General features: G+C 62.0%; 1 protein-coding gene across 1 annotated transcript; it reads left to right on the forward strand.

The window, feature by feature from the left end:
* The first annotated feature begins 11,485 nt into the window (after nucleotides 1-11,485).
* On the forward strand, nucleotides 11,486-14,937 carry LOC139042638 (paraneoplastic antigen Ma6E-like). The gene is made up of 3 exons (XM_070501801.1): nucleotides 11,486-11,814; nucleotides 12,290-12,784; nucleotides 13,400-14,937. Exons 2-3 carry the CDS (start codon nucleotides 12,361-12,363, stop codon nucleotides 14,935-14,937), a joined length of 1,962 nt encoding a protein of 653 aa, XP_070357902.1. The 5' UTR covers nucleotides 11,486-11,814; nucleotides 12,290-12,360.
* The last annotated feature ends 12,743 nt before the right edge of the window (nucleotides 14,938-27,680 follow it).

A 27,680-nucleotide genomic window follows, 5' to 3' on the forward strand; every position in this document is an offset into this window, starting at 1 on the left:
TCGTTCCAGCTGCGTGTCGTCCGTCTCTGCTGTGGGCAACTGAGGGAAGGGTCTGCTGGGGGTGGGGGTGGGGGCAACAGTGGCCTGTCACCTGCATTGGGGTATGATCAGGACAGGGGCCAGGAGGGGCTGTGTCGTCCCCTGGGCTGGACGGAGCTGAGTGACAGGAACTTGTGGGCATGGGCAGTGGCTGGTTGGGTCCCCAGGAAACTCGGGGTGTCCCCAGAAATAAGTGGGCTAGACGTTGAAGGGAGGGGGAGGAACCACAGGCAGGATCCAGGGCTCCAGGATCCCTGGCACCGCTGTAGGGGCTCAGGGCACCCAGACGGGTCAGAGAGGTCACGTGTGCAATCCCAGAGACCAGCGGGCCACAGAAGGGCCCAGGCCTGAGGTCAGATGCCCCTGCCAGGAGCTGGGCCCAGGACTCTGGGCTGGGGGGTGGTTGCCCGCTCAGCCCACTCCTGCCGGCCGACAAGTGGCCAGCCTCTGTCTAGCCACCGAGGGACGTTTGGGGACCTGCCGGTGTTTCATGGCCGAGGGATGGAGGGCGGGCTGGGCGAGGGCTCCACAGCCCTCATGCCCTGGGTCGGGGGAGGAAAGGCAGGGAGAGCCACCCTCCACTCTTGAGTCCTGGGCAGGGCGGCCCCTCGAGGGGCCGGGGCACCGCCTTCCTGTCCCACTCCCCTCCCAGCCAACTCCTAGGGGCACCAGTCCTGTGTCCTGGGAGCGGGCAGGAGGCAGCGGGTGTGAGTGGGAGGCTGCAGGCAGGAGCTGGGGAGTGGCCCCTTCCTGCCCAGAGCAGGTGGACTCTGGGTCCCTGCAGCCCAGTGAGCCCTCGGTGCCACCTGAGGAGGGCACCCACCCAGGATGGAGGATGCTGCTGATCCTTGAGACCCTCTCTCTGCGCGCCGTGGCTGGAGGGGCAGTGCTCAGAGAGGGTGTCGTCAGGTGTCAGGAGCCAGGAGCCATCTGCCTCCACCTGCCTGGGCTCTGCCCTCACCTCAGGGGGCTGGGAGCCCACCACAAATTGAGGGCAGCCGGCCATCAGGCGCCGAGCTGATTCAGAGTCTTCGGGAGACGGAACGAAGGTGCGGAGAGGAGAGGGGACGGATGGTACCGTTGTCCCAGAAATGGTGAGGGGCCCTCGAGGGCCTGCCCAGTCTGTGCCCACTGGCGTCCTCCAGCCATTCTGAAGGGGCAGAGTCTCTGACCACCCCCACAGTACAGAAGAAGAACACAGTTCCCAAAGCAGGGAGGGCCAGGGCGAGGACCTTGCAGGGAGCTGAGGCCTGGGCTGTGGCCGTCCAACCGGCCTGTGGGAACCGAGCACGTGGGGAGCCCTGAGCTGTGTGGCGAGAGCTGCAGACAGCGGGTCGGCAGGGACGGGGGGCGGGGGGGCCTGGAGATGCTGGGCACGCAGGGCAATGGAGAGGGGGCGGCGAGGGCTGTCGGGACGGAGATCGTGAGGGCCATGCCTGCAGCCTCTTGGGCCCAATGGACTTGGCTCCGTGTTATAGGGACACCTGCACGTGTCCCATCAAGGGGTACTGCAGGATCCGGGGGGCTCCCAGGTGGGCTCTGCTCTCCCTGCCTCCTTCAGGCAAGGCACCATCCCAGGTGGTCTGTCCCCCGTGTCTTGGCAGGGCCATGGCCACTGGCCACTTTCCACCAGCCCCTCAGGATTTGGGGGCAGGACAAGAGGAGAGGGGATGGGAGGGGCTGATCCCTTGTCTCTCCCTCGTGCAGTGTACCTGTGTGGGCGTGTTCCCCAAGCAGGTGTGAGTGTGCGTGTGAGCGAGTGGGAGTGAGCGTCACTGGACGCGTGTGAGAGGGTGTGCGCGTGCGTGAGGCGGGTGGTGGTGGGTTGGAGTCCTTCCTGGACTGCGTGGGACAGCGGCTTCCCCGCCCCGCCCGTGGAGGGGAGCTGCCGCAGGGCCGGCCCTGGCAGGCTGGCCCAACACGGGCCCTGGGAATCAGCCCTCCTCCTTCTGGGGCTGGCACAGAAGAGAGGGGCCCCTGGAGGCCACCCCTTCCCAGCCTTTCCTCCTCTGCCCGCACCCAGCGAGAGATTTGGAAAGAGACGAGCGCGTACTTGTCTTCCCACCCTCATCCCCCTTTTTCCTTTGCATGTTGAGCGGGTACCCCCTACCCCAGGCCCCTGAGTCCTTCGCCCAGGGCCAGTAGGGCAGAGTCCCAAGCCCAAGTGACTGTCAGCCACTTCCCCAGGACTGGGGGACGGGCCAAGGTCTCTTGCTGCTGGGGGCCCCCAGAGCTGTGCAGCCCGCATTCCTCCCCAGCCAGGCTGGCCCCATGCCCGGGAGCCCGCTTTGCCCTCTGAGATTTTCCCTACCCGAAGTCCCTGTCATTTGGGGTTCAGCCCCTCGCAAGGCCACCATCCTCTTCTAGACCCCACACCCCCTCATGGAGCCTGGAGTAGGGCCTGCCTCCCGAGCCAGCAGACTCTGCACATGGGAGTCCTTCCCGGGAGCGTTTGGCCGCCAGCACCTCCAGCTGCCCTGCTCTCAGCCCCAGCTGTCCGCCTGGGCTCAAACTCATGGCCCCCATTCTCACGGTAGAAAGCCATAGGTCCCTGTTTTCCTAACACCTCATTGGAAGCCCTGGTCCCCATCACAAAGAGTAAAGATCAGCCCCCTAAGCAGATTGCTTTCCTATCCCAGAGGCGGGCTGGGGCGGCTTCTCACCGGCAGGGTTGACAGCCAGCCCAGATTACCAAGGAGTACTCTGGGAACTGGGGTCCTGTTCCGGGGCACGTTGTACTGCCGAAGCCTTGGCCCTAATCTCCCTGAGCCCAGATCCAAGTGTTCCAGGTCACACCCACCTGGGCTCTGCACGAAGTGACCCCACGCTGCATGCCGTCCCACGCCGTGCTCTCTTTGGCACTGTTCGAGGCAATGCTTTCTATGGCACCCCCACACTTTGCTTCCCGTCCCACTTGGCAGTCTGAGAGCCGTGATCCCACCTGGCCAAACAAAGGACAGCAGAAATCTGGGACTAATGGCCCTACACCCACCAGCTATGTACCCCAAAGGTGCTAAGGGGTTTGGAGCCTGGGAGAAGGGTGAGCCTCTCCCTCAGAGCTTCTGTCTCTGAGCACTGATTTTGTGCCAGGCAGTGGGCTGAGCAACGGGGCCTGCACCCGCTCCACGAGTCCTCAGAGGAGCCCTGGGGGGAGGAGGGTCCTGTAATGACCCCTCTTCTCCAGATGAGGACGCCAGGCACAGGAAGGTTCAGGCACTTACCCGAAGTACCACAGCTCTGCAGTGGAGGCACTGGGATTCCAGGCCAGGCCAACTGACCACACGACCCAGGCCTGGAAAGGACGCTCGAGGTGTGTGGCTAGCAGTGACAGTCCCAGAAACACAGCTGAGAGAGACGCGGCAGATTATTAATGGTGACAGCCCCAGGAGACGGCCCAAGGAAAGACCCATGGTGCGTGGGTAATGGTGATGGACGCTCTCTCCGAGGGGCGAACATGTGTTGCTTCCGCATCTCACCAACATCAGTGCCTTTTTAAAGCCTCCAAGAAAGAGCCTGGCTGGACACGTGCCACACGTTCATGGCAACTGCCTGTGCACGGGGACACAATGGCTGTGAGTTCTCAGCTTTTCTCTCCTCTTGTGCAGTCTGGAGTCATCTGCGAGAGCCCTCGCTCCTAGAGGCGGCGGCAGAAGAGCCCCGGGGAGGAGGCCCTGGTCTTTGGCTCCCATCTGATCCCGGCACGGCCCTGTTGCCGGCCCTCTGCCGGGGCAGGTGTTGGGGTGTCTCTCTGGCGTCCTCTGGGCCCCGCTGGATGTCTCGATGTGCGCCATTTCTCTGTGCACACTGCCCGGGTCACTCTCAGCCAACCACGGACACACGGAGCCCCGGTCCAAGCTTGATGACAACCAAGGGTGGCCAGGTCCTGCCAAAAACGGAAAAGAGAGAGCGACAGAGGGGCTGAGGTGAGACTGGAACAGGTCATTGACCTCGCCTGGCCAAGCCCCTGTTCCAGAAAGTGCACCAGACGCCAGAGAGGGAGCCTGTAGACGTGGGCTCTAACCCTGCCACGTCTGACCTTGGGGCACTCCCGGGGCGCCCCCCCCCCCCCAGGCCTGCTGTCTCGTGCTGCGGCTGCCCTCAGGCCACGAGATGCGGGGACCAGCGCCAGGGCTCTGCGGAGGCCCAGGGCAAGATGGGACACGGTGGGGGGAGGGCAGATGGCTGATGTGGGCAGGGGGTGCATATCGGGGAAGACTCGGGCCCCCACCTCCACCCCCACCCCACTCGGGAGTCAGGCCTCCTCACAGAGGCCAAGGAGCAAGACTGATGGGGCCTGGCACAGCCTTGCAGTTGGTGGGGCCCTGGGACACGGCGGGAGGGAGCAAGATGAGGCTGTGCAGAAAGGTGAGGAGCTCCTGCGGGGCTGGCAGGGCTGAGCTTGGCTGAGGGGTCGCCTTTGACCTTCTCATCCCAGAGCCCGCAGGGTCCTTCCCAGGACAGAATGGTCCCTAGGGGAGGCCTGGGGAAGGCCCCAGATGGGCAGCAGGGCCTCGGGATGAGCAGGGCCGGGCCACAGCTCACACGTGTGCTCCAGACCGACCCTGTGACCCCTGCCGCGCTGTGGGCCACAGCCTCGGGCCTCCTGCCTGCCCCCTCAGCCTGCAGCATCACTGCAGTTTGCAACAAGGAGCTCCTGTCCCCTTAGGCTGCACTTGGTGTTCCCAGGACCGTGGTTCCTTGAGCCAGAGCCAAGCACATTGCTTGTTGTTGGGAGCCCTGAGCCTTGTCCGGCACAGCCCCCAGGACAGGCGCCCGCCCTCTGCCCCCTGCCCTCTCCCCTGCAGCCATGGCTCCAGGATGGCTCCTCCCCCTCCTGGGGCTCAGCTGGGGCTTGCCACCTCAGGCCATGTCCCTGTCTCTCCTCTCTCCAGGATTTCCCGAGGGACATTAGACTCTGAGTGCTATCCCCAGGCCCAAGTTGGTGCACACCCCGCTGCCCACCACGTGCACGTGGGGAGAAAGGGTCTTCCATTTCCCTGTTATTCACGTATGGAGGGCTGGGGGCAGCATTCACACCGCCCTAGCTGAGAGGGCAGCATCCCACTGAGTCTGTCTAGTCCCACCCTAACCTGGGCCGATGCTCCCCTCTCATGTCGCCGTCATCCCCACAGAGGCCCCAAGTGCCCCCCTTCTGTTGTGGGCACCTAGGGGTGCAGGGGCCATTGGGCAGTAGGGACAGGTGTCCCCCTAAGGCCACGGAGAAGTGATCTGGGCCTAGGGGCTTCCTCCAGGCAGCCCTTGCCACTTGCAGGAAGGGTCCCCCTTCCCTCCCAACACGGACCTAGCTTTCTCCTCCCTCCCTTCTTCCTCTCCAGCCTCTTTGGCTCGACGCTTCCTCCAGGACCCTCACTCTGCACGCAGGGTCCGGTCCTCTCCCTTCTCTCCAGTCTCTCTGCCTTTGCTGCAGCCCTCAGCTGGGTGACTCGGGGCTAGCAGTGGGACCAGGGGAGGGAAGCGCTCCGGCGGGAAGGCAGAGGACGTGGACTGTATTCCCCAGAACAGCCACTAAGCAAATTACTTAAAAATATAGTAAGAGAAATGCCAAGAGATTAACCTGGTACACTAGAAGGTATCTATTTAACACAAAAGAGGCCGTAATGGAGACATAGTGGAACAAGAATGATGTAAGACGTATAGAAAAGAATGGCAGACATAATTCTACCTTTTCAGGAATTACATTATCAGTGGATTAAAGATTAAAGCTGCTCAGCATCATTAGTCATCAGGGAAATGTAGATTAAAACCACAGTGAGATAGCCCTTCATACCCACCAGGATGGCTGGAACCAAAAAGATGGACAATAACAAGGTTGGCGAGGAAGTGGAGATATTGGACCCCTCAACGTTGCTGGTGGGAACATAAAATGGCGCAGCCACTTTGGAAAACAGTTGGGCTGTTCTTCAAAAGGTTAAACTTAGTGTTACCACAGGACCCAGCAATTCCACTCCTAGGTACCTACCCAAGAGAAATGAAAACATATGTTCACACAAAAACCTGCACAGAAATGTTTGTAGCGACAGTGTTCATAATTGCTGAAAAGTGAAAACAATCCAAATATTCATTGACTGATGAATGGATAAATAAACATTATTTATTATTCAGCCATAAAAAAAGAATGAAGCGCTGACGCATGCTGCAGCATGGACGACACTTGAAAATATCAAGCTAAATGAAAGAAGCCAGAAAATGCAACATGTTGTATGATTCCATTCATACTAAATGTCCAGAATAGGTAAATCTCTAGAGAATGAAAGCAGATTAGTGGTTGGCAAGGCCTGGCAGAGGGAGATGTGGGGGGAGGGTGACTACTGGCTGGGTAGAGGGTGTCCTCTGGGTGATGGAAAGGTTCTGGGGTCGAGGTGATGACCACACAACACTGTGAGTGTGCCGAATGCCACTCAGTTGTCCACTTCAAAGGGTGAGCGGGACGGTACCGGACTTCTGTCTCGATCTGAAAATGAGCGATTGCTTTACACTGGAGGCCACAGCAGCTCCGAAGTCCACGTGCCCCAGCACACACAGAAGCAGACTGGGAGCCACAGCTGACCTCCTGGATTTCCTCACACACATGCGAAAGAACTTCCACGCACACCTCCTAACAGCCCATCCATGCCACATTAGGGAACGTCACCCAAGTCCAGGACTCCAGGGCACAGGGAGAAGCCACATGGAACACCCTCTATTGTCCGTACCACTAAGGATAGTCAGACTATCCTTATGGCGAGGTCACCCTGGATCGCATTCCCACGTAACCATTGCATGTTACCAGATCAAAAGAGCACCTGGAACAAACTCCTAGAAGACCCCGTCCCTGGGTCGGTTCAGCCCCCTGCTTTTGTCGTTCATGCCACCTCTCTTCATGCCCCGCCGAGGACCAAAGTGCAAATGTTCTGGGCAATTCTGCAGGCACGGTCCCAGTGAGCCAGAGCCACGACAGAAATTGCCGTGAGGAGCTGCGGAGGCGGGGGCTGCCCTGGGCTTGAGACGGCACCAGAGGAAGGGCAGTCCAGCTGGGTCGCTCCACGTCCCTGGCAGAGCCCTGCCCTGGTGGCAGTGGGCTGGGACACGCGTGCATCCATTCGTGTTCCTGCACCCCCGGCTCTGACTTACAGGGAGACCGCTCAGGGTAGGGGCTCCAGCTCCAGGGTTGGGTGCTGACTGCCCCCAGAGGGGAGCGGCACTGGGCGGGAAGGCCGCTGGGCACGGATGGCTGGAGACGCAGCCTGGTCATGTGGGAAAGGGCTCCTGAGAGGGCTGGGAGGTATGCGTGCCTCTCTCTCTCCCTCTCCACCCAACCATGCCAGGCAAATCCCCTGGCCTAGTGGGAGCACAGGGTGATGGCCAACAGGTAAAGTGGCCCAAGTGGCCTCTGGGAGGTCCTGGAAAGGGCAAGACTTGGAGCAGGTCGGGGAGAGCTGAGCCCACCCCATAGGGGCAAAGACCCCTGGTACCTGGGGATGGAGGGCGGGCCCCGCAGACCTCAGGGCCCTGGGCTCTGACTGTGGGAAAGTCCCGGCTGATGCAGTCTCTAGGTGCCCCCCCAAAGAGGGGGAATGCCGGGCAGCGGGCGGCGAAGCCGCCAAGGCCAGAAGGGCCTGGAGGGGCAGACGGAGAGAGGAAGGGAGGGAGCAGCTGAGAGATGAATGAGCACCCTGCAGGTGGCCCCCACGGTGACGCAGGGCCCCAGCAGATCTAGTGAGGAGACTGCCTTCCACCTCTGTCAGATACAACTGCTCAACTAGGGGTCAAACACACACCCTGGGGGGCTGTTTCTTTCATTGGTTACCAAGAGGCCCCAGACCCAGTGCTTTCCTCTCCGGGGGATGGGCGCCGGCGGCAGGGGGAGAGGGGGTGAGTGAGGGGGCTTTCAGTGAGGTTTGTTGCCGGCCTGTTCACTCAAAGCTCAGGGTGGCTGTTCTGTTAGGCATGGTCAGCCCCTGCGCCAGCAGCTGGGCACACGGAGAGGGAGGGACTAATGCTGGAGGAGACGCAATAGTGGTGGCAGGACGGACGACAGTGGCCCTCCTTGAGCACTTGCCAAGTGCTGGGCACCTCCTTAGGACTTTGTACACATCGGTGCTTGCTTGACCTGTATGTAGAGGCCTCTGTCCTTTGTTGGAGCAGCACAGACAGAGCAGCTGGGACTGAGCGTGCTGGGCATGGAGTGTGTGCGTGGGCCAGAGCGGGATCCACGTTGATAAGGTGGAACTCAGTCTGGGGGAATCCACAGGGGCTTCGTGGAGGACACGTGTTCTGAGCTTGATCTTAAAGGCCCAGCCAGCATTAAAGGGAGGGGACAGGGGGAGAAAGTGTGGCCAGTTTGGTCAGAGAGGAGAGCCAGGAGCGCCACAATGCATGTGTGCCTAGAGTGCCAGGAACGCCCAGAGAGGGCAATGATGAAGTTTTTCATACCAGATAGAGAGCTCTTTTGAAATTGCCTATGGATGAGCATAATGTGGAAAAATACGCAAGGGTGATCTGCCTCAGGAAAGAGGGGGCCCGCTCCAGTTTTGCCAAGGGAACCAGTGCAATTACAAGTCAAGAGCGGCTAGAAAGCAATTTGGAAGGATGGAAAGATTTTGAGGATAGAACAGAAATAATTCTCTGGTGAATGAAAAATACAGTCTCAAAAGATAGCACTCTAATATCTGTAAGCGTACTTCATGTGGCGACTGCAGCATAAAGGATGGGTGGAGGGGGAATGAATCTGTATGGTGGAAAGCTTCTTACATTTACGTGAAGTGGTACAACATTAGCCACAAGTGGACAGTGAAAAGTTAAGGAAATAGATTATAATCTCTCGAGCAACCCGCAAAAGCATTTCAAAGCGATAATAGCCTCAAAAGGCAATAGTAAGTTAAAATGCAATAAAAAATTTTTGACTATCTCAGGCAGGAAAAGGGGAACATAGGAAGAGAGAGAGATGGGCAGAGAGTGCTGTGCAGCGAATGTCTGTGTCCTCCCCCAGATTCACCTGTGTAATCGACCCCCTCCACGCCATGGTATTTGGAGGTGGAGCCTTTGGGAGGTGATTGGTTCCTGGGGGTGGAGCCCCCATGAACGGGATTAGTGACCTTGTAAGAGAGACCCCGGAGAGCTCCCTCACCCGCTTCTGCCATAGCGAGGACATGGTGAGAGGATGTCTGTGTGTGAAGTAGGAAGCAGGTCCTCGCCGGACACGGCATCTGCCGGTACCTCGCTTCTGGACTTCTCAGCCTCCGGAACTGTGAGAAATGAACGTCTGCTGTTTATAAGCCACCCGGTCTCTGGTATTTTTTCCTCAGTATCTGCAACAGACTCAGGCAGCCGGTAAAGGGCTGGACGTAAATCCAGCCATAGGAGAAACCACACTCGATGTTAACGGGTTAAACCGTGCGATTAAAAGGCAGAGACTGTCTGGATGAAGCCGAGAGCCAGGCTTTTGCTGCCCACAGGCGCTGCGATTGGACAGCAAAGCCTCAGGCGAGCGGATAGTAAGAGGATTCCGAGTGCTGTCCCACAGAAAGAGCAGCTAAGGAAGTCGGAGCGACCGTGCTGACAGTGGACCAAGCCGAGTTAAAGACAGAGGCAGGTCCCTGGGATGGGAGGTCAGAACGATGGCAGGGTCAGCAGTGAGGGACGCGCAGCGCTAGTTCCCAGGAGTGTCTGTGGCCAGGGACAGAACTTTGCTGTCCAGGAAACCGAGGGTGACGGGACAGAGGGAGAGGCGGACCTTCCCAGCACCGCCGATGGAGATGTCACCCCTCCCGCCCGGGATGGGGACACCGAGAGGAGAAGTCAGGAGGGACGTAGACCGTCTGCGTGCCGCTGCCAAGCACAGCAGGGCACAGACGACCGGGCAGCGGGCCCCACGGGCCCCAGCGGGCTCTGCGGGCGAGCCGACTCTCGGCTCCACGGGCGGCAGGGGCGGAAGCCGCGCTGTGCAGCGGTGGCAGGGGCGGAAGCCGCGCTGTGCTGCCGCGGCTGCGAGCCTTGCGACAGCGCCGTGAAGCCCTCGCCGCGCGGCGTCGCTCACGTGCTCCTCGCAGCCAATCGTCGCCCTGCCCTGAGCCACCTAGAACTTTCTCTCCTGCGCCCGGGGGCTTCTGGGAGGCGCGGGAGCTGGCGTGGCCGAGCGCAGAGTGCGTGAGCCGGGGCCACACAGCCGCCCTGAGGCGAGCCCGCCAGGCCTTCCAGGGGACCGGGAGCCGCCCGCGGGGCCGGCGCAGGTGAGCCACGTCGGCGGGGGACTCGCGGGGGAGGGGGTCCGAGGGGAGGGTGAGCGTGCGGGAGCCGGTGAGGGTGGGGGGCAGCCAGCTGGGGTGTGGGCTGAGGGCAGGGCTCCCAGGGGCCTCAGGAGGGGGGGAAGTGGCGGGGGGGGCGGCTAGTGACTGTAGGGGGGCATGGGAAGCGAGCGCTCCCGGGGCTGCGGCCGGACAGGAGGGCGCCCGGCACGGGGGGCTGCCGGCTGGGGTGGGGGCGCCCGGGGGGTCCGCCTGGGGCGGGAGGCGTGGGCGAGGCCGGCCATGCGTGCGGGAGTGGTGGGCGGCCATGCTCTGGGCAGCGGTGCGCCCTGGCTCGCTGGGGTGCTGGCTGTGGGGCGGGGGGTGGCGGGGGCAGGCTGGCAGGCCTGCATCTGTGGGTGGGTGGGGGTGTGGGGCCGGGGCCGGCTGGCAGCCCCGTATCTGTGGGTGGGGGTGGCGGGGGCGGCGGGGGCAGGCTGGCAGCCCTGTATCTGTGGGGGTGGGGGGGCGGCGGGGGCAGGCTGGCAGCCCTGCATCTGTGGGTGGGTGGGGGTGTGGGGCCGGGGCCGGCTGGCAGCCCTGCATCTGTGGGTGGGTGGTGGGGGGCGGGGGCAGGCTGGCAGCCCTGCATCTGTGGGGTGGGAGGCGGGAGGGCAGAGCTCCCACTGCCGGCACTAGGGGGAGCACTCCGGGCTTGGGGAGCCGGATGGGCAGGATAACGTCCAAGCACGTGGGGGCGCCCTGCTTCCCAGGGCTGGAGGGGAGCGCTCCCAGCTGGGGGGGAGGGCGCTTTTCGGGTCGGGGGAGGATGCGCCCGGGCATGGGCAGGGGGATGGGCGGGAAGGTGGGGGGCCACTGGCTGAGGAGGGGTGCGGGAGAGGAGGGCCTGGCAGCATGGGTGCAGGTGCCACAGAGAGGGCGAGGCGCCGGGGAGGCAGTGGTCTGCGGGAGGCTGGTGCCCTGGGCGGTGGAGTGGGGGAGGGTCCGGGGAGGGGCTCTGCCCCCCGCAGCGGGTGTCTGAGAAGCTCCAGGTCGCCTCAGTGGAGGGTGCACAGAGATTGCCGCGGTGGAGGGCCAGGGCCTTGGCCTCCGCGGAAAGTAGAGGCCCTTCGCAGGGGTCACCGGGGGACGCCATACTTCGGGCCCTAGGAGCGTCTCCCTAAGTTTAAAAGGGTTGCGCTTTGACAGAATAAGTTGCCTGGTCGCCGGGGGATTTTATTTGACGTTAACAACGATTAACCCGTCTCTAAAGATTTGCAAACCTGTAGGTGGACGAAGCAATCAGAGGAAATCAGAGGAACTCAGGAAGCGTTTCAAACCGAGTGATAGAAAAATACAACTTCCCCAAAGTAGTGGGAGGCAGCGCAGGAAGCGATCGATCGGAGGAAGACAGACAGCTCTAAGTGTGCGCCGTAGAACAGGAGGAGGACACGGACTCGGGGCCCTGACGTCCCTTGAAGGAAGCTAGAAAGAGAAGAGCAGAGAGAGCCCAACGTGCCCTACGGAAGAGACCAGAGCGCCCAGAGGGGAGGTCAGTGAGAGAGAGCGGGGGAGAGGGAGGGACAGGGCGGGCCCTCCGCGGGCTCTGCTCAGGCAGCGTGGAACTGGGCCGGAGCCCAGCCTAGAGCGACCCCGAACAGAGAGAGGACAGGAGTCACCCTGCCGGGAAGGAAGGAAAGAGGGCTGTCACTGCAGGCCAGAGCACGTGGAAGAGAAGGAGGCAGGATCCTGGGGAAATTCATGCCCCAAATTGGAAAACGTGAGAGTCCTTGGGGAACAAGGCGACCCCCCCAGCCCCGAGGCTAGAGGAGGTAGAAAATGTGGGTAGCCTTCCATCTTGTGAAGCAACGTGGTTTATGATCGAAGAGGTCTCCTAAGATCCAACGACGAAGCCAGCAGGGAGAGGAGGCGCTCCAGGCCCCAGCGTGAGGGGCCTGGGGCTCTGGCTGGGGCGGTGGGGTGGGCTGTGTGGCACAGACACGCCTCTCTCCCCTTTGCACCCGCAGGCCGAGGCCCACACTGCGAGAGTCCGTGCACGCCCGTCCAGTCCCTTCTGGCCGCCCTCAGGTCCTCAGTGATGGTGACGCCACTGGTGATGCTGCGGGACTGGTGCAGGTGGAGTGGCGCAAACGCACAGCGCTCCCTGCTCATCCTGGGCATCCCGGAGGACTGCGAGGACCGGGAATTCCAGGAGGCCGTGCGGGCTGCCCTGTGGCCCCTGGGCAGGTACCGAGTGCTGGGCAACGTCTTCAGAAAGGAGCTCGGGTTCAGGGTCGCTTTGGTGGAGTTCACTGAGTATTTAAATCGAAGTTTGGTCCCCCGACAGATACCAGGCAAGGGGGGACTCTGGGATGTGTTCTTCCTGCCCCAGGGCCCTGATTCTGAGTCACGGGATAGACCCAATTTCCCTGCACAGCCCCAGAGGCAAGCAGTGGCTGGCAGGGCAGGTGTGGCCAGAGCTGCAGGGGAGGAGGCAGCCGCAGGGGAGGAGGGAGCTGAGGGTGAGGCAGGAGCTGGAGAGGAAGCAGGATCCTCAGATGAAGAGGGAGCTGCAGGGGACACAAGAGTTGCAGGCGTGGCAGGATCTGTGAGCATGGCAGGAGCTGCAGCTGAGGCGGAGGCTCCAGGTGAGGAAGGAGCTGCAGGTGTGTCTGAGGCAGGGGCCCCAGAGGAGGCAGGAACTGCCGGTGAGGCAGTCACTGCCGGTGAGGATGGAGCTGAAGATGTGGCAGGAGCCCCAGTTGAGAGGGAAGCTGCCGGTGAGGAGGAAGTTGGAGATGTGGCAAGAGCTGCAGGTGAGGAAGAAGCCACAGGTGAGGGAGAAGCTGAGAGTGAGGAGGAAGCTGAGGGCGAGGCAGGAGCTGCAGAGGAAGCAGGATCCTCAGATGAAGAGGGAGCTGCAGGGGACACAAGAGTTGCAGGCATGGCAGGATCTGTGAGCATGGCAGGAGCTGCAGCTGAGGCAGAGGCTCCAGGTGAGGAAGGAGCTGCAGGTGTGTCTGAGGCAGGGGCCCCAGAGGAGGCAGTCACTGCCGGTGAGGATGGAGCTGAAGATGTGGCAAGAGCTGTGGCTGAGGAAGAAGCCACAGGTGAGGCTGGAGGCCCGGGAGTCCCAGGTGAGGCAGGAGCCCCAAGTGAGGAAGAAGCCGCAGGTGAGGACAAAGCTGAGCGTGAGGAGGGAGCTGAGGGCGAGGCAGGAGCTGAAGAGGAAGCAGGAGCGTCAGATGAAGAGGGAGCTGCAGGGGACACAAGAGTTGCAGGCGTGGCAGGATCTGTGAGCATGGCAGGAGCTGCAGCTGAGGCGGAGGCTCCAGGTGAGGAAGGAGCTGCAGGTGTGTCTGAGGCAGGGGCCCCAGAGGAGGCAGTCACTGCCGGTGAGGATGGAGCTGAAGATGTGGCAAGAGCTGTGGCTGAGGAAGAAGCCACAGGTGAGGCTGGAGGCCCGGGAGTCCCAGGTGAGGCAGGAGCCCCAAGTGAGGAAGAAGCCGCAGGTGAGGACAAAGCTGAGCGTGAGGAGGGAGCTGAGGGCGAGGCAGGAGCTGAAGAGGAAGCAGGAGCGTCAGATGAAGAGGGAGCCGCAGGGGACACGGGAGTTGCAGGCGTGGCAGGATCTGTGAGCATGGCAGGAGCTGCAGCTGAGGCGGAGGCTCCAGGTGACGAAGGAGCTGCAGGTGTGGCAAGAGCCATCAACGAGGCAGCAGCCCGGAGCCAGCACTGGCGGCAGACCTTGCAGCCTCTGCTCGATGCTATGGCCTACCGGGTACTGAGAAGGTTTTCTGGGGTGGAAGAGCCGGGCTGTGGAGAAGAGTCTTTTGAGAGCTGGCTGCACCATGCCAACGACACGCTGTACCTGTGGTGCCTCATGTCAGAGAGGGAGAGGAGGAGGAGACTGGTGGAGAGCTTGGGTGGCCCCGCGCTGGATCTCATGTGCGGCCTCCTGGAGGAAAATCCCGACACCCCTGCGCAGGACTGCCTGGCCGCGCTGGCCTGTGAAGATGCTGCCCGGACCCATGAAGATTGCCTCCCAGCCAATGAGGTCACCACTGAGGGCACCCCTGTCACTGCAGAAGAAAGCAAGCCTTCCCCACCCGAGGAAGATACCACCCTGGCTGCCCTTTCCAAGCAAGACACAGCCGACGCTGCCCCGGCACGTGAAGTGGCCGATGGGGCAGTTCCTGTCACAGTCGACCCTGGAGAGGCTGCTCCTGACCCCCATGATGCTGCCCAGGCCGCCTGGGCTCGTGAAGATGCTGCCCAGGCCGCCCTGACCTGTGAAGACACCGCTGACGCTGCCCCGGCCCGTGAAGAGGCCGATGAGGCAGCTCCTGACACCCATGATGCTGCCGTGGCAGCCCCTGCCCCTGAGGAGACCACCGAGTCCTCTTCTGCCACTGGGGAAGGTGAAAATGTTCCTACTCGTGCGGGGCTAGGTCAGGCAGGACACTCGGGGGCCCCCGGGGGCCCCACCCCTGCTCAAATGGTCAGTGCCTCTGGGGCGGGCCCAGGAGGTCCTGGCGGAAACCCGGAAGGCCTCGCCCAGGTGGGAGACCAGGAGGCCGAGCAGACCCCCAAGGAGGGGCTCATCCAGGAGGAGCCAGGAAACGAGGACGGGGCTGAGGAGATGAGCCGCCCCGAGTCTTCCTCGGGCAAGTAGGCTCAAAAGGCCCAGGGACCTTCTCTCCTCCCAGGCAGCAGAGCCCTGGAGGCAGGGGGTGGCGAGGCCAGGGTAGCCGCCTCACCCCACATGGGGACCAGGCCGAGGGAGGGGCCCGTCCAGCCCAAACCAAGCCCCTGGCCCCTCACGATCCCCAAGGGGCCATGACCCGCACCGTCAGCCATTCCAAGTGACCAAGATGACCATATGTTACCCCAAATGGGCAGGGGAGAGGTGTAGCCCCGCTCAAGGCAGCACCACACCGAGCCCAAGCCCCGTCCCCATCCCAAGCCCTGCGAACTCAGGCAGCCAGCCTGGTGGCTCCCCCGAGTGGCAGCCCCGGCCTGGCTGAGGGGCACCTGAGGACGTCTGCCACCTGCATGGGCCTGGGAGACGTTAGGAGGTCATCTCAAGGGTGCCAGCTGTCTGGGTCTCCCAACAAGGGGACCCCCGTTCACTGTCACCTGGGGCAGGCTTCTCCCTGTTCTGGGAAGCCCACTTGTATCTCTGTGGACCCTGTAGTTACCCACGTATCAAGTAATCCACCCCCAAAACATACACACACACATGCCATCATTTCTGTGCAGAGCCGTTAGGTGTGTGTGCTCCCGGGGTGGGGGTCCTGGCCTAGCAGGCAGCACCCACTCGGCCCTGGCACGTGCTGTGAGCTTCAGTGCCAGCCCAGGCTCTGCTCGCTCTCGTCCGGTGCCATGAGCTCAACTCTGCCTTCTCGGTGGAGATGTAGGCCAACCGCTGCTTGTTCCTGTGGAGATGTGTGCTTATCTGAGCAGTGGCCCCCACCCCACCCCAGAGTCCTCGAACCCAGTCCCAGGAGATGCCTGGAAGGATGGACAGACAAGGGCGTGCCCGGCGCCACCCCGGGACCTCGGGAAGGAAGAACTGGAGCAGGGACATGGAGGGGCTGTGGCAGGCTCCACTGGGACTGTGCTCTCATGTGCCAACCTGTTGTTACTTGTGGCTCAGTTTCCTGGGCTTGGTGTGGTGTCCCCTGTTGTATTTTCCAGCATCCTGTGACTGTCCTATGTGGCCCATAGGGCAGGGCCCCACCCCAGCCTGTCAGCCAGAGGGGGAGGGGGTGCCCTGGAGTGAGAAGACATTGCCAGTGTCCATCGTTCTGCCAAGAGGCTGACTGTGGGGCTCCCAGGAAGGGAGACTGTGGTGGGAGGGCCTCAGCATGGGGGGCAGCTGAGGCACCCCGGTAGAGACTGACTGTCCCCGAGACCTGTGGGCTGTAGCGGCCGTTAGAAGTTCCTCTCCGTGTTGTCATTCCCTTCTCTGCAATGGTTTCAGTAAGTGGTTCTCTTCAGTAAATTTCATTGACCGTTTCAGCTGCGTATCGTCTCTGCTGTGGGCAACTGAGGGAAGGGTCTGCTGGGGGTGGGGGTGGGGGTGGGGGCAACAGTGGCCTGTCACCTGCATTGGGGTATGATCAGGACAGGGGCCAGGAGGGGCTGTGTCGTCCCCTGGGCTGGACGGAGCTGAGTGACAGGAACTTGTGGGCATGGGCAGTGGCTGGTTGGGTCCCCAGGAAACTCGGGGTGTCCCCAGAAATAAGTGGGCTAGACGTTGAAGGGAGGGGGAGGAACCACAGGCAGGATCCAGGGCTCCAGGATCCCTGGCACCGCTGTAGGGGCTCAGGGCACCCAGACGGGTCAGAGAGGTCACGTGTGCAATCCCAGAGACCAGCGGGCCACAGAAGGGCCCAGGCCTGAGGTCAGATGCCCCTGCCAGGAGCTGGGCCCAGGACTCTGGGCTGGGGGGTGGTTGCCCGCTCAGCCCACTCCTGCCGGCCGACAAGTGGCCAGCCTCTGTCTAGCCACCGAGGGACGTTTGGGGACCTGCCGGTGTTTCATGGCCGAGGGATGGAGGGCGGGCTGGGCGAGGGCTCCACAGCCCTCATGCCCTGGGTCGGGGGAGGAAAGGCAGGGAGAGCCACCCTCCACTCTTGAGTCCTGGGCAGGGCGGCCCCTCGAGGGGCCGGGGCACCGCCTTCCTGTCCCACTCCCCTCCCAGCCAACTCCTAGGGGCACCAGTCCTGTGTCCTGGGAGCGGGCAGGAGGCAGCGGGTGTGAGTGGGAGGCTGCAGGCAGGAGCTGGGGAGTGGCCCCTTCCTGCCCAGAGCAGGTGGACTCTGGGTCCCTGCAGCCCAGTGAGCCCTCGGTGCCACCTGAGGAGGGCACCCACCCAGGATGGAGGATGCTGCTGATCCTTGAGACCCTCTCTCTGCGCGCCGTGGCTGGAGGGGCAGTGCTCAGAGAGGGTGTCGTCAGGTGTCAGGAGCCAGGAGCCATCTGCCTCCACCTGCCTGGGCTCTGCCCTCACCTCAGGGGGCTGGGAGCCCACCACAAATTGAGGGCAGCCGGCCATCAGGCGCCGAGCTGATTCAGAGTCTTCGGGAGACGGAACGAAGGTGCGGAGAGGAGAGGGGACGGATGGTACCGTTGTCCCAGAAATGGTGAGGGGCCCTCGAGGGCCTGCCCAGTCTGTGCCCACTGGCGTCCTCCAGCCATTCTGAAGGGGCAGAGTCTCTGACCACCCCCACAGTACAGAAGAAGAACACAGTTCCCAAAGCAGGGAGGGCCAGGGCGAGGACCTTGCAGGGAGCTGAGGCCTGGGCTGTGGCCGTCCAACCGGCCTGTGGGAACCGAGCACGTGGGGAGCCCTGAGCTGTGTGGCGAGAGCTGCAGACAGCGGGTCGGCAGGGACGGGGGGCGGGGGGGCCTGGAGATGCTGGGCACGCAGGGCAATGGAGAGGGGGCGGCGAGGGCTGTCGGGACGGAGATCGTGAGGGCCATGCCTGCAGCCTCTTGGGCCCAATGGACTTGGCTCCGTGTTATAGGGACACCTGCACGTGTCCCATCAAGGGGTACTGCAGGATCCGGGGGGCTCCCAGGTGGGCTCTGCTCTCCCTGCCTCCTTCAGGCAAGGCACCATCCCAGGTGGTCTGTCCCCCGTGTCTTGGCAGGGCCATGGCCACTGGCCACTTTCCACCAGCCCCTCAGGATTTGGGGGCAGGACAAGAGGAGAGGGGATGGGAGGGGCTGATCCCTTGTCTCTCCCTCGTGCAGTGTACCTGTGTGGGCGTGTTCCCCAAGCAGGTGTGAGTGTGCGTGTGAGCGAGTGGGAGTGAGCGTCACTGGACGCGTGTGAGAGGGTGTGCGCGTGCGTGAGGCGGGTGGTGGTGGGTTGGAGTCCTTCCTGGACTGCGTGGGACAGCGGCTTCCCCGCCCCGCCCGTGGAGGGGAGCTGCCGCAGGGCCGGCCCTGGCAGGCTGGCCCAACACGGGCCCTGGGAATCAGCCCTCCTCCTTCTGGGGCTGGCACAGAAGAGAGGGGCCCCTGGAGGCCACCCCTTCCCAGCCTTTCCTCCTCTGCCCGCACCCAGCGAGAGATTTGGAAAGAGACGAGCGCGTACTTGTCTTCCCACCCTCATCCCCCTTTTTCCTTTGCATGTTGAGCGGGTACCCCCTACCCCAGGCCCCTGAGTCCTTCGCCCAGGGCCAGTAGGGCAGAGTCCCAAGCCCAAGTGACTGTCAGCCACTTCCCCAGGACTGGGGGACGGGCCAAGGTCTCTTGCTGCTGGGGGCCCCCAGAGCTGTGCAGCCCGCATTCCTCCCCAGCCAGGCTGGCCCCATGCCCGGGAGCCCGCTTTGCCCTCTGAGATTTTCCCTACCCGAAGTCCCTGTCATTTGGGGTTCAGCCCCTCGCAAGGCCACCATCCTCTTCTAGACCCCACACCCCCTCATGGAGCCTGGAGTAGGGCCTGCCTCCCGAGCCAGCAGACTCTGCACATGGGAGTCCTTCCCGGGAGCGTTTGGCCGCCAGCACCTCCAGCTGCCCTGCTCTCAGCCCCAGCTGTCCGCCTGGGCTCAAACTCATGGCCCCCATTCTCACGGTAGAAAGCCATAGGTCCCTGTTTTCCTAACACCTCATTGGAAGCCCTGGTCCCCATCACAAAGAGTAAAGATCAGCCCCCTAAGCAGATTGCTTTCCTATCCCAGAGGCGGGCTGGGGCGGCTTCTCACCGGCAGGGTTGACAGCCAGCCCAGATTACCAAGGAGTACTCTGGGAACTGGGGTCCTGTTCCGGGGCACGTTGTACTGCCGAAGCCTTGGCCCTAATCTCCCTGAGCCCAGATCCAAGTGTTCCAGGTCACACCCACCTGGGCTCTGCACAAAGTGACCCCACGCTGCATGCCGTCCCACGCCGTGCTCTCTTTGGCACTGTTCGAGGCAATGCTTTCTATGGCACCCCCACACTTTGCTTCCCGTCCCACTTGGCAGTCTGAGAGCCGTGATCCCACCTGGCCAAACAAAGGACAGCAGAAATCTGGGACTAATGGCCCTACACCCACCAGCTATGTACCCCAAAGGTGCTAAGGGGTTTGGAGCCTGGGAGAAGGGTGAGCCTCTCCCTCAGAGCTTCTGTCTCTGAGCACTGATTTTGTGCCAGGCAGTGGGCTGAGCAACGGGGCCTGCACCCGCTCCACGAGTCCTCAGAGGAGCCCTGGGGGGAGGAGGGTCCTGTAATGACCCCTCTTCTCCAGATGAGGACGCCAGGCACAGGAAGGTTCAGGCACTTACCCAAAGTACCACAGCTCTGCAGTGGAGGCACTGGGATTCCAGGCCAGGCCAACTGACCACACGACCCAGGCCTGGAAAGGACGCTCGAGGTGTGTGGCTAGCAGTGACAGTCCCAGAAACACAGCTGAGAGAGACGCGGCAGATTATTAATGGTGACAGCCCCAGGAGACGGCCCAAGGAAAGACCCATGGTGCGTGGGTAATGGTGATGGACGCTCTCTCCGAGGGGCGAACATGTGTTGCTTCCGCATCTCACCAACATCAGTGCCTTTTTAAAGCCTCCAAGAAAGAGCCTGGCTGGACACGTGCCACACGTTCATGGCAACTGCCTGTGCACGGGGACACAATGGCTGTGAGTTCTCAGCTTTTCTCTCCTCTTGTGCAGTCTGGAGTCATCTGCGAGAGCCCTCGCTCCTAGAGGCGGCGGCAGAAGAGCCCCGGGGAGGAGGCCCTGGTCTTTGGCTCCCATCTGATCCCGGCACGGCCCTGTTGCCGGCCCTCTGCCGGGGCAGGTGTTGGGGTGTCTCTCTGGCGTCCTCTGGGCCCCGCTGGATGTCTCGATGTGCGCCATTTCTCTGTGCACACTGCCCGGGTCACTCTCAGCCAACCACGGACACACGGAGCCCCGGTCCAAGCTTGATGACAACCAAGGGTGGCCAGGTCCTGCCAAAAACGGAAAAGAGAGAGCGACAGAGGGGCTGAGGTGAGACTGGAACAGGTCATTGACCTCGCCTGGCCAAGCCCCTGTTCCAGAAAGTGCACCAGACGCCAGAGAGGGAGCCTGTAGACGTGGGCTCTAACCCTGCCACGTCTGACCTTGGGGCACTCCCGGGGCGCCCCCCCCCCCCAGGCCTGCTGTCTCGTGCTGCGGCTGCCCTCAGGCCACGAGATGCGGGGACCAGCGCCAGGGCTCTGCGGAGGCCCAGGGCAAGATGGGACACGGTGGGGGGAGGGCAGATGGCTGATGTGGGCAGGGGGTGCATATCGGGGAAGACTCGGGCCCCCACCTCCACCCCCACCCCACTCGGGAGTCAGGCCTCCTCACAGAGGCCAAGGAGCAAGACTGATGGGGCCTGGCACAGCCTTGCAGTTGGTGGGGCCCTGGGACACGGCGGGAGGGAGCAAGATGAGGCTGTGCAGAAAGGTGAGGAGCTCCTGCGGGGCTGGCAGGGCTGAGCTTGGCTGAGGGGTCGCCTTTGACCTTCTCATCCCAGAGCCCGCAGGGTCCTTCCCAGGACAGAATGGTCCCTAGGGGAGGCCTGGGGAAGGCCCCAGATGGGCAGCAGGGCCTCGGGATGAGCAGGGCCGGGCCACAGCTCACACGTGTGCTCCAGACCGACCCTGTGACCCCTGCCGCGCTGTGGGCCACAGCCTCGGGCCTCCTGCCTGCCCCCTCAGCCTGCAGCATCACTGCAGTTTGCAACAAGGAGCTCCTGTCCCCTTAGGCTGCACTTGGTGTTCCCAGGACCGTGGTTCCTTGAGCCAGAGCCAAGCACATTGCTTGTTGTTGGGAGCCCTGAGCCTTGTCCGGCACAGCCCCCAGGACAGGCGCCCGCCCTCTGCCCCCTGCCCTCTCCCCTGCAGCCATGGCTCCAGGATGGCTCCTCCCCCTCCTGGGGCTCAGCTGGGGCTTGCCACCTCAGGCCATGTCCCTGTCTCTCCTCTCTCCAGGATTTCCCGAGGGACATTAGACTCTGAGTGCTATCCCCAGGCCCAAGTTGGTGCACACCCCGCTGCCCACCACGTGCACGTGGGGAGAAAGGGTCTTCCATTTCCCTGTTATTCACGTATGGAGGGCTGGGGGCAGCATTCACACCGCCCTAGCTGAGAGGGCAGCATCCCACTGAGTCTGTCTAGTCCCACCCTAACCTGGGCCGATGCTCCCCTCTCATGTCGCCGTCATCCCCACAGAGGCCCCAAGTGCCCCCCTTCTGTTGTGGGCACCTAGGGGTGCAGGGGCCATTGGGCAGTAGGGACAGGTGTCCCCCTAAGGCCACGGAGAAGTGATCTGGGCCTAGGGGCTTCCTCCAGGCAGCCCTTGCCACTTGCAGGAAGGGTCCCCCTTCCCTCCCAACACGGACCTAGCTTTCTCCTCCCTCCCTTCTTCCTCTCCAGCCTCTTTGGCTCGACGCTTCCTCCAGGACCCTCACTCTGCACGCAGGGTCCGGTCCTCTCCCTTCTCTCCAGTCTCTCTGCCTTTGCTGCAGCCCTCAGCTGGGTGACTCGGGGCTAGCAGTGGGACCAGGGGAGGGAAGCGCTCCGGCGGGAAGGCAGAGGACGTGGACTGTATTCCCCAGAACAACCACTAAGCAAATTACTTAAAAATATAGTAAGAGAAATGCCAAGAGATTAACCTGGTACACTAGAAGGCATCTATTTAACACAAAAGAGGCCGTAATGGAGACATAGTGGAACAAGAATGATGTAAGACGTATAGAAAAGAATGGCAGACATAATTCTACCTTTTCAGGAATTACATTATCAGTGGATTAAAGATTAAAGCTGCTCAGCATCATTAGTCATCAGGGAAATGTAGATTAAAACCACAGTGAGATAGCCCTTCATACCCACCAGGATGGCTGGAACCAAAAAGATGGACAATAACAAGGTTGGCGAGGAAGTGGAGATATTGGACCCCTCAACGTTGCTGGTGGGAACATAAAATGGCGCAGCCACTTTGGAAAACAGTTGGGCTGTTCTTCAAAAGGTTAAACTTAGTGTTACCACAGGACCCAGCAATTCCACTCCTAGGTACCTACCCAAGAGAAATGAAAACATATGTTCACACAAAAACCTGCACAGAAATGTTTGTAGCGACAGTGTTCATAATTGCTGAAAAGTGAAAACAATCCAAATATTCATTGACTGATGAATGGATAAATAAACATTATTTATTATTCAGCCATAAAAAAAGAATGAAGCGCTGACGCATGCTGCAGCATGGACGACACTTGAAAATATCAAGCTAAATGAAAGAAGCCAGAAAATGCAACATGTTGTATGATTCCATTCATACTAAATGTCCAGAATAGGTAAATCTCTAGAGAATGAAAGCAGATTAGTGGTTGGCAAGGCCTGGCAGAGGGAGATGTGGGGGGAGGGTGACTACTGGCTGGGTAGAGGGTGTCCTCTGGGTGATGGAAAGGTTCTGGGGTCGAGGTGATGACCACACAACACTGTGAGTGTGCCGAATGCCACTCAGTTGTCCACTTCAAAGGGTGAGCGGGACGGTACCGGACTTCTGTCTCGATCTGAAAATGAGCGATTGCTTTACACTGGAGGCCACAGCAGCTCCGAAGTCCACGTGCCCCAGCACACACAGAAGCAGACTGGGAGCCACAGCTGACCTCCTGGATTTCCTCACACACATGCGAAAGAACTTCCACGCACACCTCCTAACAGCCCATCCATGCCACATTAGGGAACGTCACCCAAGTCCAGGACTCCAGGGCACAGGGAGAAGCCACATGGAACACCCTCTATTGTCCGTACCACTAAGGATAGTCAGACTATCCTTATGGCGAGGTCACCCTGGATCGCATTCCCACGTAACCATTGCATGTTACCAGATCAAAAGAGCACCTGGAACAAACTCCTAGAAGACCCCGTCCCTGGGTCGGTTCAGCCCCCTGCTTTTGTCGTTCATGCCACCTCTCTTCATGCCCCGCCGAGGACCAAAGTGCAAATGTTCTGGGCAATTCTGCAGGCACGGTCCCAGTGAGCCAGAGCCACGACAGAAATTGCCGTGAGGAGCTGCGGAGGCGGGGGCTGCCCTGGGCTTGAGACGGCACCAGAGGAAGGGCAGTCCAGCTGGGTCGCTCCACGTCCCTGGCAGAGCCCTGCCCTGGTGGCAGTGGGCTGGGACACGCGTGCATCCATTCGTGTTCCTGCACCCCCGGCTCTGACTTACAGGGAGACCGCTCAGGGTAGGGGCTCCAGCTCCAGGGTTGGGTGCTGACTGCCCCCAGAGGGGAGCGGCACTGGGCGGGAAGGCCGCTGGGCACGGATGGCTGGAGACGCAGCCTGGTCATGTGGGAAAGGGCTCCTGAGAGGGCTGGGAGGTATGCGTGCCTCTCTCTCTCCCTCTCCACCCAACCATGCCAGGCAAATCCCCTGGCCTAGTGGGAGCACAGGGTGATGGCCAACAGGTAAAGTGGCCCAAGTGGCCTCTGGGAGGTCCTGGAAAGGGCAAGACTTGGAGCAGGTCGGGGAGAGCTGAGCCCACCCCATAGGGGCAAAGACCCCTGGTACCTGGGGATGGAGGGCGGGCCCGGCAGACCTCAGGGCCCTGGGCTCTGACTGTGGGAAAGTCCCGGCTGATGCAGTCTCTAGGTGCCCCCCCAAAGAGGGGGAATGCCGGGCAGCGGGCGGCGAAGCCGCCAAGGCCAGAAGGGCCTGGAGGGGCAGACGGAGAGAGGAAGGGAGGGAGCAGCTGAGAGATGAATGAGCACCCTGCAGGTGGCCCCCACGGTGACGCAGGGCCCCAGCAGATCTAGTGAGGAGACTGCCTTCCACCTCTGTCAGATACAACTGCTCAACTAGGGGTCAAACACACACCCTGGGGGGCTGTTTCTTTCATTGGTTACCAAGAGGCCCCAGACCCAGTGCTTTCCTCTCCGGGGGATGGGCGCCGGCGGCAGGGGGAGAGGGGGTGAGTGAGGGGGCTTTCAGTGAGGTTTGTTGCCGGCCTGTTCACTCAAAGCTCAGGGTGGCTGTTCTGTTAGGCATGGTCAGCCCCTGCGCCAGCAGCTGGGCACACGGAGAGGGAGGGACTAATGCTGGAGGAGACGCAATAGTGGTGGCAGGACGGACGACAGTGGCCCTCCTTGAGCACTTGCCAAGTGCTGGGCACCTCCTTAGGACTTTGTACACATCGGTGCTTGCTTGACCTGTATGTAGAGGCCTCTGTCCTTTGTTGGAGCAGCACAGACAGAGCAGCTGGGACTGAGCGTGCTGGGCATGGAGTGTGTGCGTGGGCCAGAGCGGGATCCACGTTGATAAGGTGGAACTCAGTCTGGGGGAATCCACAGGGGCTTCGTGGAGGACACGTGTTCTGAGCTTGATCTTAAAGGCCCAGCCAGCATTAAAGGGAGGGGACAGGGGGAGAAAGTGTGGCCAGTTTGGTCAGAGAGGAGAGCCAGGAGCGCCACAATGCATGTGTGCCTAGAGTGCCAGGAACGCCCAGAGAGGGCAATGATGAAGTTTTTCATACCAGATAGAGAGCTCTTTTGAAATTGCCTATGGATGAGCATAATGTGGAAAAATACGCAAGGGTGATCTGCCTCAGGAAAGAGGGGGCCCGCTCCAGTTTTGCCAAGGGAACCAGTGCAATTACAAGTCAAGAGCGGCTAGAAAGCAATTTGGAAGGATGGAAAGATTTTGAGGATAGAACAGAAATAATTCTCTGGTGAATGAAAAATACAGTCTCAAAAGATAGCACTCTAATATCTGTAAGCGTACTTCATGTGGCGACTGCAGCATAAAGGATGGGTGGAGGGGGAATGAATCTGTATGGTGGAAAGCTTCTTACATTTACGTGAAGTGGTACAACATTAGCCACAAGTGGACAGTGAAAAGTTAAGGAAATAGATTATAATCTCTCGAGCAACCCGCAAAAGCATTTCAAAGCGATAATAGCCTCAAAAGGCAATAGTAAGTTAAAATGCAATAAAAAATTTTTGACTATCTCAGGCAGGAAAAGGGGAACATAGGAAGAGAGAGAGATGGGCAGAGAGTGCTGTGCAGCGAATGTCTGTGTCCTCCCCCAGATTCACCTGTGTAATCGACCCCCTCCACGCCATGGTATTTGGAGGTGGAGCCTTTGGGAGGTGATTGGTTCCTGGGGGTGGAGCCCCCATGAACGGGATTAGTGACCTTGTAAGAGAGACCCCGGAGAGCTCCCTCACCCGCTTCTGCCATAGCGAGGACATGGTGAGAGGATGTCTGTGTGTGAAGTAGGAAGCAGGTCCTCGCCGGACACGGCATCTGCCGGTACCTCGCTTCTGGACTTCTCAGCCTCCGGAACTGTGAGAAATGAACGTCTGCTGTTTATAAGCCACCCGGTCTCTGGTATTTTTTCCTCAGTATCTGCAACAGACTCAGGCAGCCGGTAAAGGGCTGGACGTAAATCCAGCCATAGGAGAAACCACACTCGATGTTAACGGGTTAAACCGTGCGATTAAAAGGCAGAGACTGTCTGGATGAAGCCGAGAGCCAGGCTTTTGCTGCCCACAGGCGCTGCGATTGGACAGCAAAGCCTCAGGCGAGCGGATAGTAAGAGGATTCCGAGTGCTGTCCCACAGAAAGAGCAGCTAAGGAAGTCGGAGCGACCGTGCTGACAGTGGACCAAGCCGAGTTAAAGACAGAGGCAGGTCCCTGGGATGGGAGGTCAGAACGATGGCAGGGTCAGCAGTGAGGGACGCGCAGCGCTAGTTCCCAGGAGTGTCTGTGGCCAGGGACAGAACTTTGCTGTCCAGGAAACCGAGGGTGACGGGACAGAGGGAGAGGCGGACCTTCCCAGCACCGCCGATGGAGATGTCACCCCTCCCGCCCGGGATGGGGACACCGAGAGGAGAAGTCAGTAGGGACGTAGACCGTCTGCGTGCCGCTGCCAAGCACAGCAGGGCACAGATGACCGGGCAGCGGGCCCCACGGGCCCCAGCGGGCTCTGCGGGCGAGCCGACTCTCGGCTCCACGGGCGGCAGGGGCGGAAGCCGCGCTGTGCAGCGGTGGCAGGGGCGGAAGCCGCGCTGTGCTGCCGCGGCTGCGAGCCTTGCGACAGCGCCGTGAAGCCCTCGCCGCGCGGCGTCGCTCACGTGCTCCTCGCAGCCAATCGTCGCCCTGCCCTGAGCCACCTAGAACTTTCTCTCCTGCGCCCGGGGTCTTCTGGGAGGCGCGGGAGCTGGCGTGGCCGAGAGCAGAGTGCGTGAGCCGGGGCCACACAGCCGCCCTGAGGCGAGCCCGCCAGGCCTTCCAGGGGACCGGGAGCCGCCCGCGGGGCCGGCGCAGGTGAGCCACGTCGGCGGGGGACTCGCGGGGGAGGGGGTCCGAGGGGAGGGTGAGCGTGCGGGAGCCGGTGAGGGTGGGGGGCAGCCAGCTGGGGTGTGGGCTGAGGGCAGGGCTCCCAGGGGCCTCAGGAGGGGGGGAAGTGGCGGGGGGGGCGGCTAGTGACTCTAGTGAGGGCATGGGAAGCGAGCGCTCCCGGGGCTGCGGCCGGACAGGAGGGCGCCCGGCACGGGGGGCTGCCGGCTGGGGTGGGGGCGCCCGGGGGGTCCGCCTGGGGCGGGAGGCGTGGGCGAGGCCGGCCATGCGTGCGGGAGTGGTGGGCGGCCATGCTCTGGGCAGCGGTGCGCCCTGGCTCGCTGGGGTGCTGGCTGTGGGGCGGGGGGTGGCGGGGGCAGGCTGGCAGGCCTGCATCTGTGGGTGGGTGGGGGTGTGGGGCCGGGGCCGGCTGGCAGCCCCGTATCTGTGGGTGGGGGTGGCGGGGGCGGCGGGGGCAGGCTGGCAGCCCTGTGTCTGTGGGGGTGGGGGGGCGGCGGGGGCAGGCTGGCAGCCCTGCATCTGTGGGTGGGTGGGGGTGTGGGGCCGGGGCCGGCTGGCAGCCCTGCATCTGTGGGTGGGTGGTGGGGGGCGGGGGCAGGCTGGCAGCCCTGCATCTGTGGGGTGGGAGGCGGGAGGGCAGAGCTCCCACTGCCGGCACTAGGGGGAGCACTCCGGGCTTGGGGAGCCGGATGGGCAGGATAACGTCCAAGCACGTGGGGGCGCCCTGCTTCCCAGGGCTGGAGGGGAGCGCTCCCAGCTGGGGGGGAGGGCGCTTTTCGGGTCGGGGGAGGATGCGCCCGGGCATGGGCAGGGGGATGGGCGGGAAGGTGGGGGGCCACTGGCTGAGGAGGGGTGCGGGAGAGGAGGGCCTGGCAGCATGGGTGCAGGTGCCACAGAGAGGGCGAGGCGCCGGGGAGGCAGTGGTCTGCGGGAGGCTGGTGCCCTGGGCGGTGGAGTGGGGGAGGGTCCGGGGAGGGGCTCTGCCCCCCGCAGCGGGTGTCTGAGAAGCTCCAGGTCGCCTCAGTGGAGGGTGCACAGAGATTGCCGCGGTGGAGGGCCAGGGCCTTGGCCTCCGCGGAAAGTAGAGGCCCTTCGCAGGG

Source organism: Equus asinus, chromosome X, assembly GCF_041296235.1.
Source record: "Equus asinus isolate D_3611 breed Donkey chromosome X, EquAss-T2T_v2, whole genome shotgun sequence".
NCBI lineage: Eukaryota > Metazoa > Chordata > Mammalia > Perissodactyla > Equidae > Equus > Equus asinus.